The 22,991-nt window shown below is 37.1% G+C and overlaps 1 protein-coding gene across 11 annotated transcripts in view; it reads right to left on the reverse strand.

The window, feature by feature from the left end:
- Nucleotides 1-22,991, reverse strand: part of RGS7 (regulator of G protein signaling 7) — a 243,014-nt gene that overhangs the window by 37,509 nt on the left and 182,514 nt on the right. For all 11 annotated transcript variants that reach the window (XM_039569098.1, XM_039569100.1, XM_039569097.1 and 8 more), the window contains 5 exons: nt 5,213-5,287; nt 4,052-4,150; nt 3,254-3,315; nt 1,706-1,816; nt 1,124-1,249 (listed from right to left, as the gene is read on the reverse strand). In XM_039569098.1, coding sequence (XP_039425032.1) covers nt 1,124-1,249; nt 1,706-1,816; nt 3,254-3,315; nt 4,052-4,150; nt 5,213-5,287 — 473 coding nt within the window. The remainder of the gene's footprint in view (nt 1-1,123; nt 1,250-1,705; nt 1,817-3,253; nt 3,316-4,051; nt 4,151-5,212; nt 5,288-22,991) is intronic.

A 22,991-nucleotide genomic window follows, 5' to 3' on the forward strand; every position in this document is an offset into this window, starting at 1 on the left:
CTATGAACATGGTCAGCAATTTAGAGAACTCCAACTCCAATTATTCTGCTGACAAATTTAAATTAATAACAAGGAGATCTGTGCAATTACTTGGCATTTATAAATCAACACCATAAATATTAAATGCCTCTTGTAAGATGCCACAAAAGCATAATTTTAGTATGAACGGCTATGCTGCAACACTTTAGAGTGAGAATTGGCATAGGAAAAAAGTAGGTTAAGATTATTCTGAGCTCTAGAATGTAAATTCAAATAGGATTCTACACTACTTATGTTGTTGGTGAATGGAAAGTGATACAGATGACATCTGACAACAAGGTGGAATTAAGAGAAAAATATGTTGCCTGTATTTTTGTACTATGCTCAGCTTAATTTGTCTGTCTATAGAAAGGCTGTCATTAATCTCTCTGAAATAACTCTTACTGAAATATGACTTTCTTTGAACAGACAAAACCTGCTATTAACCAATGGATGGACTATCATTTTTAAAATCAAAAAACTTTTCTCCTCACTTAAAAGTAATTCTGTAAATATACTTTTTAAAACGTACCCTATATGCTTCGTACACTAGGAACACTTCTCCATTTTGCGATAGTGAGGAATTTGAGAGCTAGATGTCACCCTACTTCAGCTGTGTCAGATCCACAAGTACTAGAATACTGGTGGAGATTTTCAAAATGATCTCCAGAAACCAATCAACCTGATGAAAGTCTGTGAATTTTACTTTTAGGTCCTTTATTTATTTTTAAACTTTTTTATTTTCATTTTGCTTTTCCCAGAGTATTTGACTTAATAAAAGATACTGGACAGGCTTTGAATGAGTCAGTTTTATACCTGTTTAACAAGACAAGCTGAGAGAAAAGTTCTTACAGGAGTAGTTTGACCAAAAGTTGAACATGAATGGAAAAACATGCTTCATGTGAGTCTCTGTTAACTATATGAATATTTCCCTCAGCCTGTACATGAAAGCTGCCAGCAATCTGGACTAATTAATTCTGAAAAGTGAGGAAAGTTTTTGAAGGAGTCAAAAAATGAAAAGTATCAGGAAAAAAAACCCAAAACAACAAAGCAAAAACCCAATATATCTTATAAGCTAATAAAAAAAAAAGTAGCTCTCATTTACCTTAAATTTTCTGAACTGAATTCTGACTCCAAGAATTTCAGAAACTGCTCTCTTCCCACAGGGTCTTTCAAAGCTTCATCCATGCCAAATCCCCATCGTTTCACCCTCTGCTGTCCTGGCTCTTTGCTACAGAAATAAAAACAACAGAACCCAAAGTAAGCAATACTTCAGTATTCTAATAATCTGTGTTCATAATTTAGACTAAACCATAAAGTTCCATGGTTTTCTCACTTTTTAGAGTGCTCACATCTGTGCAATGTTCAGCAATGAGCAAACAGACTGTTAGTGCTTACACAGGATGAAGGTAATACACAGAAGAATAAAGATTTCCACCTAGGAATGTTACCAGATTTTAAAAGATGTCTCTTTTTTTCACCATACTAGAATCCTTGAAACTGGTTACTGTAATTTATTAGCCCATAGCACTTCCCATCTTACCAAATGTAAAACTGCAAAGACCAAAAGGGTACTGCATTGCCCTTCTACCTCAGTATTTTCCTGCAGTACCTTTGTCTGAAATCTTCCCATTCCAGAAAACCATGTTATACCCCCTTACTTCCAAAGAAGAAATAAATTATATACCTTGTCTCCAGTTCCCAGAAAGTGGTGTCATCTGATATCCAAGGGTTTGAGGGATCAGGGGGCACAAGAAAAGGATCATATTCCAAATACTGCTCTGTATAAGCTAATAGACTAGGAAAACAAAAGCATCAAACATTGTCACGTCAGGAGGCGAGGAAACCTGATCAGGTTACCCCAGTTAACAAGTTACCTTGCATCAATTGTGTGTGCACACACTCAGAAGGCAGCTACAAGCTCAGGGTGAAATAGGTTTGCTCAAGCCATTTAAAAGTGGACCACTGAAGAAGGAGGGGTGGCTCAGGTCTATCAAGAGTAGATATAAAATAAGTTTCCCTAATACTTCCACACAGCTCCATTTAAGGTTCCTTTAGACACTAATAAATTAGATCATATAACCTCTTCCACACACATTTGTTTTTTCATAAAGGAACATGTTATATATCCCTGTGGTCTTAATCATCAGTTCCTTTAAAATCTGTTCTAAAACACTGCTTGTTACACAGCTTATATTTGTTGGCCCTGCATCTGCTAGTACTCCTTTTATTTTCTCTTAAATATAATTAATATTTTTATTATTTCCTAATAAAAGGGCACTATTCTCAAGTTTATCTTTTAAAAAACACGCCAATTTTTTTTCACAATTTTTTATATTCAAGAATTGGTCTGACTCAGTTGCATGCACTAAAATCTTTGCTTGTATTCTGGTAATTTACATCTCCCATTGGCCTTATTCATGCTTGCTGTTTCCTTTGGCCTCATAATTTTTGTAAAATTACTGACAAGTGAGGACAACTATTCTTTCTTTTCAATTCCTTTTATAGGTAGTGTGCATGATATATTTACTTTTCAGCAAACAAAAAATCTTAACCTGCTCTCTTTGTGAATAAATATGTATATGTATTTGCATATATATGCACACATACACATAAATAAGTAGACATATTTGTACAAATGTATATTAGAAGATGAAGAGTAATTTGTATTTGGGTTAGTTTCCTTTACTGAGCCCTATGCAGCTCCATTTTCTGCAACGTTGGGCTTTTTGTTTTATTTGCTTTCTAGCCCCTTCTTGACAAATTCTGGTCGTATTAGGAGATAGATTCCTACTAGTGTTACATCTCTGACCCAAACTGAGGCCAAACTCACTTCGTTCAAGCACTGACTGAGCTCCACACCAATCAGTTCCCTTGGTTCATCAGTGATTGCCCTTTTGAAATATCAAAACAATAACCCCAGACCTATTCCCTTTTAGCCTCCCTGCCAATGAAAGGTGAAACTTGTGATCCCTTGGTCAGAGGCTCTTTCAGTGACTTGGGTTTATCAGATATGCATTGTGGAATATCTGGAGTATTTTTATCACTAAAAGAACTTCATACTTCTCCACTTAAAGTAAACTCTAACCAGTTATTTCTATGAAATCTGAGCTCCCATGTCTCTCTTTGAAGAGCTATTTGCTGTGAATAGCTCTTTGAAACTATTTCAAACTGACATTTTTCCCAATAGTTATCAGTCTAACTGAAAAAAAAGAAAATGTGACAATATACGTACCTCTCTGCAACTTTTGACATTTTTAATCTATGTCTGTCTAATTGCATTTGCCAGTGCTTAATCTGCAAGAAAGGAAGGCAAAGAGTTTTATGAGTAATTTATTGCTTGATTCCATTTCTATAACTTTTTTTATTAGGGCTGTAATTGAACCTTAATTTATCCTAGGGCACAGAAGAGAAATATATCAGAATTAAAACATTTCACCAGCGTAGTTCTAAAATAAATGGAATTTTCCATTAAAGAGAAAAGATCATACAGAGACAAAAGATGTGCCCAATATAACATTCTCCCTAAAGATTCATCAACAGAAATCCATTTTTAAAATTAGCCTTTATTTAGATTTTTGAAGAGAACTAATACTTCTTCAGACATTTACCTTCTCCAAATTCTAACATCTCAGGAAAGATTAACAAAGCTTTAACAGTAGATAAATGCGTGACCTTATACATGCATACATGGAGTGGTAAGTATACCCCCAAACCTCAAATCAGTATTGAAAGAAGAGCAAGCTCTCCACAGCTGAACAGTCTAATGGGCTTAGCTATACAAAGAACCCACTCACTGGCCTACTTCCCACTGCCTTTAGATGTTTAATGCATTATACAAAAAAATTCAGGTTTTGTCTCCTTAGTTTTGATGAAGTTACATTCCTAAATCCATATATCTTGAAACAAGGAAAAAGTTTATTAAATGTTTGCTACACCTGTTTTGAATAACTTCCCAGTTACAATAATATTTTTATACCTACTTTCCTAAAAAGTTAATTTAAAAATACATGTTTGTAGTTATGTTCCAAACCTCTTGGTGTAGTTCATCTTCTGTGGGTGGCTTAGTCTCTGGTACTGGCATGTGGGTAGGGCTGTGACTTCGAATGTCATTTTGTAAGCCATAGACAGACTGAGCAAAAAAATATGGAACAATGAGAGTTGCTTTCATACAGTGCTTTCTACACACACTCATAATAACTGTCATGGCTTAGTACATTGTGCTCAAGAAGTTAGCCAAGATCATCTTTTCCTGAGGAAACTGCAATAACCCATGCACTCAGATGAAACTGTGCTTCTGCACTAGAGTGTAAAATAAAGACTCCCAAACTCCCACAATTCCATAAAGCCACAGGACAAAGGATCTACTTTTATTAGGTCTCTGTATTAGCGTCACAGTAAACATGGGGAATGACACTGAGAGATGCTATTACAGTAAGCAGAGATGACTGGTAGGTGAGGTATTGTGAAAGGTACACTAGCACAAGGATTATTTGGATGACTCCCAAAATTGCAATTACTCTCTGGTAAATTACACTAATCTGGACCTTTCACTACCATAAATAAGACAAGCTAAAACTTTCTCTAAATCCACTTTCCTTCTTAAAACATATTTTTCCACGGATCAACATGCAAATGTACCTCAAAGGAAGTACTTTAAAGTGGAAGTCAATCTATATGTTTATGGTGCAAAGGATTTAAAAGAGTTGATCCAATCCATCTATACAACCCTAGATAAATTACACTCCAATTACAACCTAATTTAGATAGAGCTAATTTCTTCCACAATTTCCAGTTTTGGGCATAATTGTAAAAAAGAGACACACTTTTCATTAAGAACAGGACAAGAACTGCTGTTAGAGTTCACACTGAATTTTAAAATTTCTTTTCCTTAATTACTGAAAGAAACACTTTAACAGGCTTTATTCAATCTACTAAACAACATGAATAAAGAATGCAAAAATGAATTTTATATTCAAAATCTCTTTGTATTTCTCCAAAATCTTATGTGATAGAATTTACTTAGCATTAGCAAATTTGTTAATACTAATTCAACTAAGAGCTTATGAAATATTAACATATGTTCATGCATTTGTTCCTTGCAGCTGTAAGAAAAAAATGCTGTAAGAAATTATGGAAATTTGTGCTATAAATTTCCTCCACCTCCTGATCTTGATATAATAACAGTACTTACCTTTCTTGTTTTATGTGGATTTCTCATTCTTGAAGATTTTTTTATATCCACTTCAGTCGTGTTTACACAGCCAGGCTATTAAAAGAAAGAGAAAGGAAAGCAAAGGGCTAAATCTGGGAAGGAACTTCACTGAGATACTCCTCTTCAGTGTGCAAGACTGAAAAACAAATTCCACACCATGAAATTGAAATAAAATAAATTCCCAAGATAACAGAAACCAGTCACATGTTTCTGCTTCGGTTTTGCCAAGGAAGCCATTCATTACATTCTAGCTATTCCTCTAAGAAGCATGGTTGACCTAATGAGACAAAATAAACAGAATTGTGCAATATTCACCTCACCTGTGAACCTCAGGCTCCCTTCAGGAGCACCTGCTTTTGGGTCAATTCTCAAAGAGGATCTTCTTTTAAAATGCAATGAAAAAAAGTACCAAAACAGGATTTGCTTCTTTGGAAAACAAAGGAAAAAAACCAAACCAAACCAGCAAAACAGGCTTCTGCAGCCTTACCAGAAGACTGACAGCCTAAATAAAATTACTCTCAGCACATCGTATCTGGGTTTCATTGGCTCATTCTCACAACTCTGTAGCACCCCAAAGCAGGCAAGCACTCTAGATTCTCCTAATTTATCTTCCTTTGACACTTCCCTCTAACTACAAAATCTGTGCGTAAATCTGGTTTTTACCCTTTGCTGGAAAAAACTAACAATAAGTGTTTTGCTCTCAGGTGAGTTTTATCTATTGATTTTAGAGGAATTACATTTGACACTGAGTGGAAACTACAAAATCTGCTCTCTAGTGGGAGCGGATTTTTAGTGAAAGTAGGTTGGGGTTTTTTAATGGGAGTAGCTAGATACTGAATTTACTTGCCCAACAGCCAGGATGGACTTATTATCACACTAATGATACAACCTCTGTCTTCTTATCATAACGAAAAGTGTGACTCTAAATTTTCAAAGACAAAATTTTAAAAATTGCTTACATAGGAAGAACTAAGAAAAAAATAGCTTTCATTAAACAGAGCAATGGTACTTTGCCTCTGGAAAATATTCTAAAAACCAGACTGATTTTATTTAATCCAGTATGGGTTATTTAAAATTAACAAATAAATAAGTTTCTATTTTAAAGTAATAAATTAGTGTGCATTTGATCATATTACATTTGCAGCAGAAAAAGTTCCTCACTGCTAACAATAAATATTCTTAAGACTGCATCTGACACACTAGAATTGGGAAGGTACCCTTCGTGCTTCTGAACAAAAATGGGCATTTTTAAACTCAGAAACAAATGGCAACTCTCAAAGAAAAAGGCAGGTTGAAAAATACAAAGTTCTGCATGATGGTCAATTTAAAAGCAGAAAGCAATTTCCCAGGGCAGTATACTGAGATATAAAGCTTAAAAAACCCCAGTGCATCTACTTTAGGATTAGAGCAGCAGCTGGCAGTGAAGAAGAGAGGGGCTTTAACAACATCTACAGCCTTTGAATGTAACAATTTAAATAGCAGGCACACTTACGTAAGGTACAAACTGTTATTTGTTCAGTTTTCAGTTATGGTTTGTTAAAAGCATGTCCTAAAAATGGAGAGGAGGAAAAAAGAAGGCATAAACCTCATCTGAAGCCTCTTATTTTTAAAGATTTCAAGCCCACCAGCAGTAAATTGGTACGGACAGATCTTGCAACTTGCCTGGGTAACTTACATGCCAGAATTGTGCAGATTGATGTAAGGAACACGAGAAATTCTGGGAGATTTTTAGAAATGAAACCAGGGCAAAGCTTTTGCTAGTTGCAAAGAGGCCGAGCCCAGTACTGACCTTCTACAGCACCTAGTGGATTCTTACTGACACCTGGCTGTTTAAATCCTCTCATGCTGAAGGAAAGCTGCTCTGGCAGGGGCACGCAGGAGAGACTGTGTGGGGAGAAACTGGACCAAGGTGGGACTGAAGAGAAGCTGACAGGAGAGCTGCCCCAGGCAGGGAGAGGCAGGGAAGCATCAGGAAGCTCCAGTGAAGAAGAGGAGGCAGCTAAAGGGCATATCAACTACTCTGACAACCTGGGGTAACAATAGGAGTTTAAGACCTATATCACTACCTCTATACAATACTATTCTCATAACTTGATTTAAATTATATGACTGGAAGTACCTAATGTAGCTTGGGTCACAATTTATGTTTTCTTCTCAACATAAGTATATATATATTAGATTATACTTGATATGAGATGGGTTTTATGGTTTCTCTGGTGCTGCCGAATTTCATTTGTCAATATTTAGGAATAAATATCAAACATATTTTCAATTAAAATAAACACAAAAAGTTGCATTATATGAACATTTTGCTAAAATAACTCAGTCTTTGTGGGAAAACCTCTGCTGGACAACATTTAATTTTATTTGTATCCCCTCAATAACATAATAAGTATGTGTTTGAATACAATTATATCCAGCTGTGTTTTCTTTTTTTGTGTTGTTTTTTTAACTGGACTACCATAGTTCAAATAGTGAGATGCCTCTCAGAGTGCTCTGCTGCAAGATTCCCATTTAGTGTGTGGTATATAATTTGCATACTAATACTGTAAATAGTTTTCAAACAGATTTCCTGGAAGACTTGAGAACTCTTCTATATGTGTAAATAGAATGCTTATTTCTTTCAGGAGTAATATTCTGTGTGAAAACAATTTCCCCTCAACACACACAGAGGAAAGCCTTGTGACCTTGTTGAAATTATCACACAGCAAGATCACAACCAGGGCAGAATTTGGTCCTCATCAATTTTTAAATATCTGGGTGAAAAACTGTCATACATTCACTTAGTTTTTTTCATCCATTAGCATGTCCTTTTCTCAAAGTACAAATGCCTTTGTATTAATTTACATTAAAGGACATGTCAATCCAGTCGTGATAAATTCACTGTTGATGTAAATGGATACAGACAAAGAACATAAAAAACCCACATATAGAGGAATTTTAACCCCTACTTCAGTTATTGGATAACAACGTTAGTATGAAATCCAAGCAGCACCACTTTCTAATGCTGCTGTAGGAGGTTGCATACCAGGATTCTGCTAAGAAACACAAAGGAAGGAAGAAGTCTTGTCTGCAAGCAGAGGAGGTACCAGAACGTACATGCCTTGATCTGGCTATCGCCAGCATTTGAAGCAACCATCTGAGAGTATGTTGAGTTAAAAAAACCCACTTGATATTAATGTTCTTTTCCTGATAACTGTGGCAACAGTGAATTAATTAATTAAACCCTTGTAATAGTGCTACAGTGTATTAATTTTATGAAACCTGTAACAACTCTTTGGAAGAATTACATAAAATGGCATGCCTGAGCCATGGTATATTTCCATCCAAGTAGTGCAGAGTATGGAGTATTTTTAGTCTGCTTGCTGTACAAAGTTGCACACTCCAAGTGTCCTTTTTATTGCCTGGCCACATAGCCCAAATCAACTGCTGTCAAAGCCTCTTTTGTATAAAAATCTTTTTGCTATGATGTGCTTGTAATTCAAAACAGTGAAAAATGCTCAACAGAGAGTAAATTAATATTCATAATTAGGTCAGCTGAAGTTTTGATGTCTTTTTTTTTTCTTTCCCAAAGAAAAGGGCAATTTAACTGTGCATCTACTTAAGCCAAAATAACCAGAAGTTTTCTTGTATCTGAGACAAATATACCCCTGTATGTGGGAGGGAATAAGCTCGTGCATTCCGATAGGCTGGGAACTGTCTGTCTGTATTGCTGCTCTGTAGGAAATGATCTGAAGGAGAAGCTGAACATGAGTCAGCAGTATCTCTTTGCAGCAATGCAGACAAACCACATACCCAGCTGCACTAGCAACAGCTTAGCCAGCAGGCAAAGTGTTTATTTCTTTCTACTCAGCATCACAAGGAAACTTCTGGAACACCAAGACTACTTTTGGGCCCCACAAACAACACAAGAAATATATTCCAAATGGGAAAATCCACTGGAGGAACAGACTTTTTTTATGCTTGCCAAAGGGGAGAGCTAACCATTGTCTTTTGTGCCTACAGGGGAGCTTAGAGAGATAGACCTTTTCCAAGGGTGCACTGTGGGAGGACAGGAGACAGTGATCTGAAATTGCAGTAAAGGAATTTCCAGTCACCTATAAAGAAATATACTTCACAGTAAAAGTAAGAGAGGCTATGGAATGTCCATCCTTGGTGATTTTCAAAGCTTGTTTAACCCAAGTGCCTGGACAATCTGATTCACCTTAGAAGTTAGCACTGGTTTGAGCAAGACGTTGGACTAGAAGACCTCCAGAGGCCCCTCTCAGCCTATACTTCTGTGGTGCAACCTACACTTCACAAGCTGCAGGGAGTGAAATTCAAATTATCCACTTTACAGACCACTCCAATCAAGTATTCACATTGGTATGAAATTCATCTCTCTGCCTTCCCCACCCCAAAACATCAGAGTGGAAACAAGACTGGTATGTGCTTCCTTGCTGCTCCCCCTGCCCTGTAGCATCCTGTGGTTTGTGCTCAACTCATACAAACAAACCTCAGGTTGATTTAAGGAAATGTAATTTCAGTGTCTCTTTAGCTAAAAATACATAGGCACTATTTAAAATAATTACCTCATTTCAATATGCACACCCATAAATTCAGAGTTCATTAAAGCAGTAAATATTTAGGTAGATTGATCACATACCTTATGAAATTTCATTGCATTTCAGTGTCAATACACTTTGAAATAGATTTTATTTGTTTTGCAGGCATGAGCTAACCTGCTAAGTGTAATTGCAAAATACTAAATTTCAAGATCTCCAGGCTCTCAGAATTTAAAGACTTTAAATTTAAATTATGGACCTGGGTGCAAACATGACAGGTCTTCTCTTTCACTTGAAAAGATTAAGTCAGGCACACAAACATAAGAAAAATCAGAGATTGAAATCTGTCTTTTACATTATGTGAAATAGAAGATTTTAACAAAAAAAGTAAGCTTGCAACCATCTATTCTGCTATTTCTGTCATTGCTACTATTCCTGTCATTTTTCTAGGAGTCTTCTAACCCTCAACAGTAACTATTCATATCACTCACTTTCTAAAGTAGAGAAAAGAAGCTAATTAGGCAGTGAGTGATAAGAAGAGCAGAGTTCATTTTTATTTGTAGGTTTTCTATTCCAGTTTACTTGTACAGCTATCTGAACAGTGTATAGTTAAAAATCAACGGGAGAAGATTATAAAAAAGAAACGGAAGATTACAAAATAAAGAAACGAGGCAAAAAAAAAAAAATCCAGTGGCACTCAGCTGGAAAAAATCAAAGGAGATGCTAGCTGGAAAAATACCCAATTTGACTCTGGTTATATGGGAAAGATTATTTTTCTCATACGTAGTCTAGCATCAAAGGAGACATTAAAATCCTATATTGAGTAAGTTGTCAGTAATGGCTAAAACTGAGGCTCTCATAAGGCTACATTCTCCTGCAATGCACCAATTTTTCATTTCACTGAGATGGAAGTTATTCAAGTGTGCAGAACCCACTAAGGCTTACAGGGAAAAGTTGAGGTTTAGGTAATGATTATCAGGGTATTTTGGGATTTTACCTCATTTTACACACTTCAGGGTCAACAAATAAAGAGGCTTTTCCAGCAGAAGAGCTGCACTATTAATAACTTTGCTGGTGCAATAGGACATCTCAGAGGAACAGTCCAAACATAATGAGTACAAGTGGTCAGGCCTTTAACAGGATTTGGAAAAGCAGCTGTTGTCTTAAGGTCCAGTCAAAGGACAGCAAAATTGCAAACTCAGATATAAATTTCAGAAAATGTGTTTTTTTAAATGTAGCTCACTTTATAATTAGAGATCAATGAACCTCAACTAAGTGATGAAAAAATAAACCCAGAAGCCATAGCTGCCAGAAACTGCAAATATGTAGGATTGTGTACTGCTAGTGCTTCTAGGGGACATCTCACCAGCCTCTGTTATGCCCCCCAAGGCAGCAAAGACAAATCAGTGATCACGGGAACTGGGCTGCAGGAACCACTTCCTTTCGGTGAGAAAAAGATACTGTTATGTAAAACTGCAGAACCTAATCATGGGGTTAATTTACAATCAGCTAGGTGTACCTAATCTGAAACACTCTTACGAACTTTATGAGCCTCCCTAAAGGTGTTTGTTTTAATTACTATTCCCATTTGATTCAGCAGTTCTGTGAAAATAACTCTGAGAAATCAAGTGTGTGAACACTGGGACTTGACAACACCTCTAGTAACAAGATCCCCAGTAAATCTGAAGAGAGAGGAAAAATACTATGCTGAGTTTAAGTACTAGGACACAAGGGGTGGATTTTTTTTCTTTTTCATTATGTAGCATAATCCCATAACTAGAAACTATAAACTAAATTGGATGGGCCTAGCTACTTAACGACTGTAGTATATAATTTTACAGTACTTAGAGTTTCAGACACATGTACAGTAGTATAAAATATGAAATTATCATATTATATGCTACTTGTAGTAGTACCATATTCCAAGCTTCTGCACAACAAATTTTAGCACAACCACCTCTCTGAAAACACGCCTTTTTGATTCAGTTTTTTAGACTGACAAACAAGCACTGTGACTGGACTTCCAATACCTGCTGTTAAGTCACAGTGCTTTTATGGAAGTCCCACTTGCATTATAGTTCTAATAAGAAGCAAACACAGAGAGACTAATATTCAGAATACAGTCCAGTGGCCATGGCAACCGCAAATGTAAATTGTAATACGTACATAAGTTTGATGACTACTTTGGAAAGAACTCCTATCAAGACTACACCTCTCTACAACTCCAGACCAAGCTTCTAAAATTAGCACCTAGCTCTTCCTATGGACTCTTGTCTGTTAGAAATTACCTCCTCTGAGAAGCAGACTTAACCTTTCAATTACCACCTTTGAAACATAATTTTTAGAAAGCAAATCCCAAGATTGTTCTCAAGTATAGAGTCTACACAAGCACAATTCATATTTCATTTCTAGAGGCCTCATAAATTTGGCAGATAATCAGGGAAAAGTTATTAAAACCTGCTTGTTCTACTGACTCATTAGATATTTTCAATATCCACAGTCTTTTCATCATGAGATGATATGAGATGAGATATGTTATGCTTCTAAATACTGTATTTTTGGAACTCAAGGTAAATAATTGCAATGTATGGATTCAGTCTGACACTGAAGTAAGTGAATACAACTTGGAACTGGACTTGCATAGACTAACCTCAAATGTCTTTGTGTTTCTTAATACAAATCCATTTTTAAAACATGCGATACATCTGTCAATATGCTGCAAATATACCTGAAAATAGTGATCTACAGTCAAGTAGTATAATGGAAACAAATTAGTTGTACACAGCTTAACCACTACAACCAGCTATCAGTTGATAATAATGTAAAACCTACTGGCTTTTGATTAAGTAAATAAAAGCTTTTCATCCTTTCGTATTCGTTTATTGGACTGATATTTCAGGCCACAGAATGTTCAATGTAAAATCTTATTGAGCTGCTTCCTTCAAAGGAAGGGATTGTCTTAATTCATAAGAATTAATAAAAACATTGTTAGGATTAAGTGTTCTCTTCTGTTGAAGGTTTTAGTAGAGAATTATGCAGATAGCATAGAATGAATTTAAATGCTCAATACATGTCCTCAATAGCTAATTCCATTTTGACTCATTAAAGAACAGAGATAAATAATAAAAAGTTACAGACTTATTTTTTAAACTAAAATGAATGAGCAATAAACCTTATTGTGTCATACACTAGAAAGATATTGATGGAGAAATAATGAATTTTGCATTTATGCCTAAGTTAAGCATATTATGGAGAGCCCCACATGGAGGACAGAAAACTTGCTGTTGGACCAGTGAGTAAAATCAATATATCCTTTATTCAAGATTGATTTGAACATCACTGACTAATACCAAAATAACAGTTCCACTGTTGTTCTGCAATGGACCTAATCAAAACATTGAAAGGTCTGCAATTAATGGATAAAAGTTCAACTATGAGTTGTTTCTCTTGTTCTGACAAGACAATGGAGATTTGAACACCATCAGACAAAGGAGAGACATTTGATCAATTAGTTTGATCAAACTTTAATTATGTTTGCAGCAAGGTAAAACTCAGAAAATTTTCAAACTAAGATCTGGGAAGTCTCACTTTAAGCATAGACTTTAGGATCACTTAAAATTTCAAAGATTTTTAGTGTCTTTCCAAAATAAAGAAACCTACATTGCATCAATTTCCACTTTATACTTATTTGTCTTCTCAAACTAGAGTTTAGATCTTTTCCCTGAGTAGTATCAGAAACACAAGGAATTCCACTGGCTGTGCAAATGAAAGACCTGTTTGAAACAGTAGAAAGAGAGACACAGAGAAATTTTCAAGTAATATAATACTAATAAATGAAAGAATAAAATGACTCCGTAGAAGATAGAACATCTTGGACCATGACAGGGATCCTCATGTTCTCACATACTTTGTTGATTAAGGACAGATCTTGTTGAAAGTCAGGCTGCCACCTTAAGAGAATGAGATCTAATCATTGTTTTTTTTAAAAAAAATTAGTAGTCTGTGTGTCACAGAATCACATAATATGCAAAATACATTAAAAAAGGATATTAGAATTTAATCTTGAGACAAGTCATATGAAATTAAACAAGAAGCTGTACCAAAGAAAATACTACTGCATTGAAGTTCTATGCTTAATTCTTTTTGCAAGTTGATTTAATTTCGAATTAGTTTTCATTTATGATATAGCATTTCACGTTTGCAGTGACTGGTTTTCAGAACCAGAAATTGTTGCACAGAAATTAGATCCATTGAAATTTTTCAAGTGGTGTTTCAGTAGTATTCATTTTACTTAAGGATGTATTAAAATCATTTTTGATTATGTGAAGATTCCAGTATTTGTGACACTGTTGCACAAGGAAACTGGCTAAATTTAATTTCTTTCTGGATTTTTTTTACCCCAAAAAGCAGGAAACTGCTGTTTTACAAATTTCATACAAAAGAAATTTAGGTTATTCACTTGAAAAGAAGTGGCAACAGAAAAGTCTAGCACGTCTCTGAAAATGCCGATGGCAAATATAGGTGACATTTAGAAACTGATTATATGCCTTTTGACTTATAAGAAGATCCTTGACAAAATGCTTTGGCTTAAAGCAGCAAATCTAATTCCCACAGCTACAAAGATCAATGCATAAACGTTGCACTTATTAAAAAAAGTTCCTTATACTTACTTCTTCAGGTTATTTTCCTAGTTTCACACAGAACTGGGTCTTACTCAAAACCATATTGTCATATCATTTTTCTGTGTCCTTCCACCATCTCATCAATGAACTATTTCACAACTTGGATGTCTCAGTTTTAACTTCCAAAAATTTTTTTTGTTGCACTGTTGCAAGAAACTTGGCTTTTGTTTCCCTATCTGCCCCACCTTTACTCAAGTACTAGACTAAATAAAAATGCTAAGTAATGTCAGTACAAAATCTTCCACAAAGGTCTAAGCAGGCCAGCTAGAAGGTTTATAAGTATGTGCCTCAACTACAAGCAGTTATGGATCATAAATATTATAACCATTTTTTGTAATTAAAATTTTGTACAAAGTTTTGTTTCATTACCAGAAGGGCAATTATCTGAGAGCGACAATTGCTGGTTTGGCTGCATTCCCTGCCTGCTGTAGAGGTAACTCCCTTGTAAGGACATATGGTCAAACAAGTGCAAAAGAACACATGAAAATTATGTGTATATATATCACTAGAGAAGTTGGATGGCATGATTCACAATTGCTATCTGAAGATGTTTAAAAATTTTCTGAAAATGTTATTATAAAGCAGAGAGAAGTGTTCTCCGGCTAAACAAGTGACTGGCCCAGGAAAGTCTAGCAGTGAGTGTGAAATGCAGGTGTGTACCATCTTATCCAAGGTAAATTCAGTGTTTTGACAAGTCTCTGAGGCTGATCTTGAAAATGAGGAAATGATGAAATAATGAAATAATGAAAAAATCATTAAAATTCAAAAGAACCCACTGCCTGGCCTTCAACATCTCATAAAGTTCCACTAACCAATATGCAGTTTGCATATAGGTCAAATGTGAAGGGTCATGTTCAGATCACATAAAATACAATTTAAAAATATAAACAGAGAAAATTAAATTAATGGACATAGAATGTCATAAAAAGAGAGAGAAGCAAAAGGTGTGGGATGTGTGACAAAGTTTAAAATATCTGAATGCCGACTTCCGGGCAGGGGAAGCCATGCAGACAATCCATGTGATTGATAAAGCAAACTTCGTTTATTGGCAATACAGAGGCACTTATATAGTATCAGTATATACGCTTGTCAGTTCTTGATTGGTTTAAGCTTACAAAAGCACATTCTTACTTCTACATAATTGGGTTAGATAAAAGACTACATTTGGCAAGCTTCTATTATTTATGTTTTGACTTGAGAGATCAAAAATCTTCTTCCCTTCTCATGGTCAGTATATCTTATCAGCACAGGACTGTACCTCCTTAAAACTCCCTTTTTGTTCTCAGGCCTGTTTCTCACGCAGGGATTTTCTCATGGAGGCTTTTTGTCATGCAGGCCTTTACTTGCAGGCTCTTGCTTGTACAGCTCTGTTATTGATTTGTTCCCTTTATCAATAATCCATGTGCCTGATCCTCTAACCATTCTGCAACAATTCCCCTTTTTTCTTTTTGTAAAGGCAATATTTGATTGGCTACAGATGTAGTAACTTTGTATATCATCTTTTGCAAGCATTGGCATAGGCAAGGTAAGCACACTATTATTAATAATATTACTAGTCTTAAAGTAATCAAATGCTGCACAAGTGAAACTAGCCATGGTCCTAAACCTAGTGACTTTAACCATCCTTCTAAGCTAAGACCATCTTCTTTCTGTAATTGGGTGGTTAATTGATGTAACTCACTTATCTGCTTGTGAATTAGAACAGAATGGTCAGAAAGATTACAGCACATACTTTGGAACTTTTCACAGCTGTGGCTGTGAGCTAATAGTAGAAAATCAATGACTACTTAATTTTGTAATATTGTATGTCTAACACTAGTAACATCTACGCTTAACTCATCAAGCATTTGCGAAGTTATGTTTAACTTATCCCTCTCCCAGCAAGCAAGTTTATGCAAAATAGCGTAAGCCCTGGCTGCTGAAGCACCAGGTAAAAACATAAATGCTAGCCAAATTGACTGCTTTCATTCGATCTAAATGGGCAGACAGCTGATTGAAAATGTCTGCTAATGCTTTTGTCTCAAGACAGTCAAAAAACCAATTCCCTACTCTATTTCTGTGTTTGATGATATACCAAAAAATTTATGCAATTCTCCTTCTTAGTTTTGCCTTTGGAGAGAGTTCCCTGACACCCACCACAAGTCACTAGCAACCACCCAGGGCAGCTGTTACATTCGCCCTAGGGTCTCGCTATTTCTTCTGCTACGGAGAGTGGTGGATCTGGCAAGTCCTCAGCTCCTTCACTCAGCCACGTCTGCAGCCTCTCCCAAGGCTTCTCGGGACGGAGGTCCCAGAGTTCCAGCTGTTGAAGTAGTGGTGTCACTTTCCTCAGGAGCTGATGCTGACTGCACCTTCTCACTTCGGGGTCTTGTATGCATAGCATGGCACCACTTGCTGGGCACCCCTCTGGTCAGTGCTGCAGCGATGACTTGTCCCTGTTGTTGCAGGAAATTCTGCAGCATTGCAGTAAAAGCAGCTGTTTGAGATGACTGTTTTGCACAGGTAGCACGTACGAGCATCTCATCTACACCTGCTCCTTGGGGCAGCATGGCAAGAATTGTCTTAGTTTGCCTATTAGCATTTTCAAATGCAAGTGTTTGGAACATTTGCTCTTGGAGCTCTTCAGAGAGCTCGGTTGCATCCTTTAAGGCTGCTGACAACAAGGCTTTGTGGGCAAAAGTCTGTGACAACTGATGAACGACTATGGGCATGGTCAGCTGTGTTACTGTCACCCCGTAAGCTCTGCTTCCAGTTAGCATGTCAGCTTGGAGTGCATACAGTGGGTCTTGTGTGTCACTTTGATGTTGGCTCATTTCTTCTTGTGCTAGCTGTTTCCACGTTCGTTCCCAGAGCAGGAACTGTGAAGGGGTTAATAACAACTGTGCGATGCTGATGCAATCATTCGGACACAGAACATCTGCTGTAAAGATAGACTGCAAAATACTTCGTGTAGATAAGTCAGCAAGCTTTTTGATTACTTCTTGTATCATTTCTTGGTGCTTCTCCCCCTCTTGGGGCTGACCCCCGGCAACCCCGGCTGGCTCTGGCTCTGCAGGCGACAAAACCACAGAAGCTGCTTCGCAGCCGGACGTTTCACTGTTCGGCGGGGGGGGTTGCTCCCTGCCGCTTTTGGCTGGGATTTAGGACCACTCCGTTGCTCTGCCGCTTTTGGCCGGACACCAGGACTGCCTGTGTCTCCTTGGCCTGCCTGTGCCCCGCCCCCTGGGTCGGGAGGCTCTGCTCCCGCATTTGTGGCCATTCCTCTCAGACGTCGGAAGGATAACATCCTGCCCTGCTGAGTCCAGCAACTCCTGCAGTGAGCGGACGGGTGCTGCTGTGCCATTAATCGGTTTTCTCGCGGCCAGCCCGAAGGACCGTGCTACCCTGGACTCCACTCCAGTCTCTAGCTGCCGCTCCGTAAGACCCCTGTCTGTTTCTTTCCCGGAGCTGCCACAGCCAGCACTGCCACTCTCTAAAGCCTCTATGGCGGCTGCGGCCACTGTCCTCTCTATTTTCATCTCTGCGAGAGTGTCAGTTACTGCTCTCCAGATTAATCCGAGAGCTTTTGCTTCTTCAGCTTTCTTTTTGAATGATCTTGGATCATCTAGTTCCTTACAAAGGTTTACTTCTTTAACTCCCCGCTTTTCTAAAAAGCATAAAAATAAATCAAGGGTCACCTCTGTTTCTATATCTGCGTCCTACCACATCTGCGTCTTACCGCAATCCCTGTCGACAGGATTTGTGCAGCCTTTTCCCAGGTTTGCCCTTGTCAGCCAATACAACGGACCCCTCTTGTTAGGTCAGTCCAGGCACGGATCAGACACTTGCTTGCAGCTGCTGATCTTTTGCCCCCCGATCGCCGCTTATCGGCGCCACGTTGGTCTCCCACCTTAGTCAAGAAAACAAAATCCCAGTCTCTGCTTGGGCGCCAAATGCCGACTTCCGGGTGGGGGAAGCCATGCAGACAATCCATGTGATTGATAAAGCAAGCTTCGTTTATTGGCAATACAGAGGCACTTATATAGTATCAGTATATACGCTTGTCAGTTCTTGATTGGTTTAAGCTTACAAAAGCACATTCTTACTTCTACATAATTGGGTTAGATAAAAGACTACATTTGGCAAGCTTCTATTATTTATGTTTTGACTTGAGAGATCAAAAATCTTCTTCCCTTCTCATGGTCAGTACATCTTATCAGCACAGGACTGTACCTCCTTAAAACTCCCGTTTTGTTCTCAGGCCTGTTTCTCACGCAGGGATTTTCTCATGGAGGCTTTTTGTCATGCAGGCCTTTACTTGCAGGCTCTTGCTTGTACAGCTTTGTTATTGATTTGTTCCCTTTATCAATAATCCATGTCCCTGATCCTCTAACCATTCTGCAACATTTGAAGAACACTGTTTTCCTAGTTTAGTGCTAGGAAAGAACGGCAAGAACCACCCAAATCCAGAAATGATACATACTTCTGAATTTTACAACAACATTATCTTAAACCCACCCTATATTACTGCTGTCCTTACTAGAAATACTCACCCCAGATACTTTGCTGTCCTGTATTAAATCACACAAATATTGCTGTTGTTTTTCATCAAATCAAAGAATCATCTAGGTTGGAATAGACCTTAAAGGTCATCAAGTCTGACCCTTATCAATATTTTATATCAATTTTTTTCCCAAAGAACCAAAATAATCACCATTATTCAGCAAACCAGTAATGGCAATGGGAAAAGAAGTACTGTGGACTTGGTTTAACCAAGTTATAAATGGCAGAGTGGAAGAACTGGCTCACACTTTGACTCATGCTCATGCTTTATCAAATCACACTATGACTAAACCATAGACAGTGTTTAAAATTTGGGGAGGAACACACAGAGGAATGTTACACATTTCCCATCTTCATTTTAAAAACAACTGCACACAAACCTGCTAAATGTGACTGTAATACAACCAACACCCTGACTGATGGCAAAGGTCAGAGATGCATTGGAGAAAATTAATTTTTTTTTTAACTTATTACGGTTACAAAGCATACAGATGACTTTCAGAAGAAAAGGATAACAGAAGAAAAGGATACTTCGCTCATTATCTTCTGAATTAATCTGAATCTCAGCAAGTATCCAAAAGGCCTTTTTTATTGCATGAATGCGTAACTCAGGAAGAAAAGTGAATCATTTGTAACAGCAAGACATCAGCCATCTTGCTTGTTACCTAAAAGAGTTAATTTTACAGCAAGCCACAGCTACTTTGCTCTGACTATATTTGGCGTGGGTTTGAGAATGTTTCAGAGGATTTACTGCTTTAGTACTTGTTTTTCCCTTTTCAACAAGTGTAAGATTATGGGGTTTAAAAAGAGATGATAATTCAGGAAAGCTGAAACAAGTTCTCTTTCAAAGACTTTAATAAGGAGCATGACATTTCTTTTTGAACAAAAGCAGCTTCTCAATTTCTTTCTCTGGAAGTAACTCACTTCCCCAATTTAGCTTGATTTGTTATTGTTTTTGACTAACACCTTAATCCTCCTAACCAATTTTTGCTTATTTCCACAGTCTGTTATCAATAGAAGTTTCAAAATTATGAAAATAATACACTTATTAGGCAGGTGGAAAGAAGAGAAAGACTTTTATAATATGTTTACTCTGCCATCAAAAAGAGAAATGCATCACTATATGTGAATAATACTAATCTCAGACCTATGCCAGATACTGACTCTACCTTATAAATAACGCATGGACTTTATCCTAGGCCTGATGTCAGGATTGCAAGGGAGTTTATACAGCTCTCCCTGACACAAATTTCCGTGGTTTTACTATGGCTGGTATCTGAACTAGTAAAATTAGAACTTGTTTGGGAATGTCTCTGCAGGCTGCAGTGTCTAAAGCTGAAGCTCAGCCATACTCTTTTTAACTGCAAGCCAAGATCTTTCTACATAAAGCAGAAACTGGGATTTACAGAAATTACAAGACTGCACTCCACATACCCTGAAATAAACATAACAAACCTCAGTCTCCCCAAAACACCAAAAAAACCCCCATCCCCACAGGGAAACTGCAATTAAATAAATATTGGAATGGAAACTAAACAATGAGATAACAAAGCTGTTCTCTTAACTGTGACTCAGAAGAAAATTGAGGAATAGATGATTATTTGAAGAAAACTTTCCAAATCCAATTTCTCTGGTTCATCTCCAAGCATCATCTCAGTCTAAAAACCTAGGAAAAAATTATGGGCCAGCCAATCAAAAGTAACCATGATAATGACTTTCAAGAATTTCTGTCCCTCAGACTGCGGCACAAATCTTCTAGAACTTCTGTAATCACCTTCAGGGTTGACTGTGATTTGGGAACTATGAAACAACAGTGTTTTTTGAGCCAAATCCTCTTTCATGTCAAACCTTGGTTCATTTCTTTTATTTTAAACTTATGAGTCACGTGACATTTCTGATACCCAAATCATGCTCTTTTTCTCCGTCACCACTCTCCTGGTTTCACTGCCCATGCAGCTGTTCTCATACTTCCCATTCTTGTAGTGCCCTGCTGCACTGTCCTTTAGGAATGACGGCTTGCTTCCCTCTTCTGCCCCTTTCATCAACTTAAAGTTGAAATACAATGCAAAGGTAATATTCATAGATTATATTTTACATGTAAAGCTTCTGTATCAGCACTGTAGCTGGGTAGGTAACAAATACAGCCACTAAGGACCAGGACACCTGCAAGAATACCCTGAAAAAATATTTATTTACTCACCTTAAAACCAATCAACCAACCAAACAAAAATAATGAAACATTTGATCCTCAAAACTCATTTTCAGTAAAAAAAAAAATTACATTGGGGTAGATTTCGAACTATGTTGTCGCTACCCCTAGCCTCTGAACTTTCATCAAAAGGTGAAAAACTGTAATTAAAAATAAGCATTATATACAGATTCTCATCCAAACATTACCTTTAAAAACAGTTTAAAAAATTTAGCTCTCCAGAGTTCCAGTAGCATTTCTATAAGTTTTTGGGAGGGCTTTTGGGGGCTTGAAAAGCCACCACAAATTGTAAATAGCTCTAGCATCACCTTCCTCTTTTCAGTCTGTTTGTGTTTTATCTTTTATTCTTTTCAAAAGAAGCTTCTGGCTTTTACTGTGACAGTAAATTCATAACGATGTTTTCAAAAATATTATTTCAATGACTCTTGAGAGGAGCAGTTTAGCCAAAGTATGAACCTCTCCATTCATCTATTTATATCTTCTAAAGCCAGGAGCCTACATTGCTGACTGTAAGCCAGTCTTTTGCCTCTGATATTTCCTAGGCATGTTTACAGCCAGATTAAAAACATCTGCTGGACCAGGCAGATTTATCCACAGTTCAGCCAAAGCTCTTAATCAGATTCAATTTCCTCTTGTCCTGGTCCCTTTAACTCTCTTGAAGCTTCAACAATTCATCTCTTCCAAATCTGAAAATTACATCTCATTCTCAGATTCAAAACCTTTACATCCATTTCTGCAGCAAATATAAAAGCTCTCTGCGCCTTCACAGGTCTCAGGTCCACAGATACTTTGTGTCTATTCCCTATGTAGCTCCAATCTACATCAGATGGAAAATTTCTTTCTGTTCTCCTTCCTTATTTTTTGTCAGTGATTAGACAATAATGTCCCAGTCTTCTTGCATCTATTGCCTGTGGTTGGAATCTTTAACATGAAATTATTTTCTCTACCTGTCATTCTAAATCCTACCTAAAAATCCCTTTCTTCTATGACGGCTTCAGTTCCACAGTCACAAATGTAAGCTGACCATGTTCAAGTTCACTATTTTTTATTTAAACTTTCTCATTGCATTCTACTCTTCTACACATATCATCATCTAATTTTACTTCCCCCACTAAAAGTAGCTTATCCCAGTGTCAGAGTAAAAGATACAGTCCGCATACGATTTCATTGGTAATGATACCAAACCCGATGCACGGTAAATGAAAGTTTAACTCTAGGTAAGGGAAACCGATACTGCTCTGTAGTAAAGCAAAAAAAAGAGTACAGTTTAATTGGAATTATTGTAAGAATTGACATTCTGTCTCACAATTGTAGCACTCAAGGTAGTTGACTATGTAAGAACCTTTCTTTTTTAAAGTTTTGATTCAGATGGACTTTGACAAAGAACTCAGATAAATCTTGTTTAGACAGTGTGTGACTCCCACAGCTCAAAGCCGATATCTAACCTTTGTGTACTTCAAAAATAGCTTGGAAACAAAACTAGAGTGAAGTTGAAAGGCTTAGCAAGCAAAAAAGCAGACTGAAAAAAAGAAGTCAGAATTATTTAAGGGTATTTTTAGTTATGCTGATAATTTTGGTTGTATGACTCATACCTTAGGAAACCTTTGAGATGATAATAGTCAAAGACAGGTACCTTCTGATTCAAGAAATCAGGCACAACACATCTATTCACTGAAAATCGTGAATTGGATGCACACACATCTGCAGTCTACAATAATAGATTCATATAAACTCTAGATCCTAAAAAAAGGTAAGCAAGCCCCAACCCCTCACCCTACTGC

The sequence above is a fragment of the Corvus cornix genome, chromosome 3 (assembly GCF_000738735.6).
Source record: "Corvus cornix cornix isolate S_Up_H32 chromosome 3, ASM73873v5, whole genome shotgun sequence".
NCBI classification, from domain to species: domain Eukaryota; kingdom Metazoa; phylum Chordata; class Aves; order Passeriformes; family Corvidae; genus Corvus; species Corvus cornix.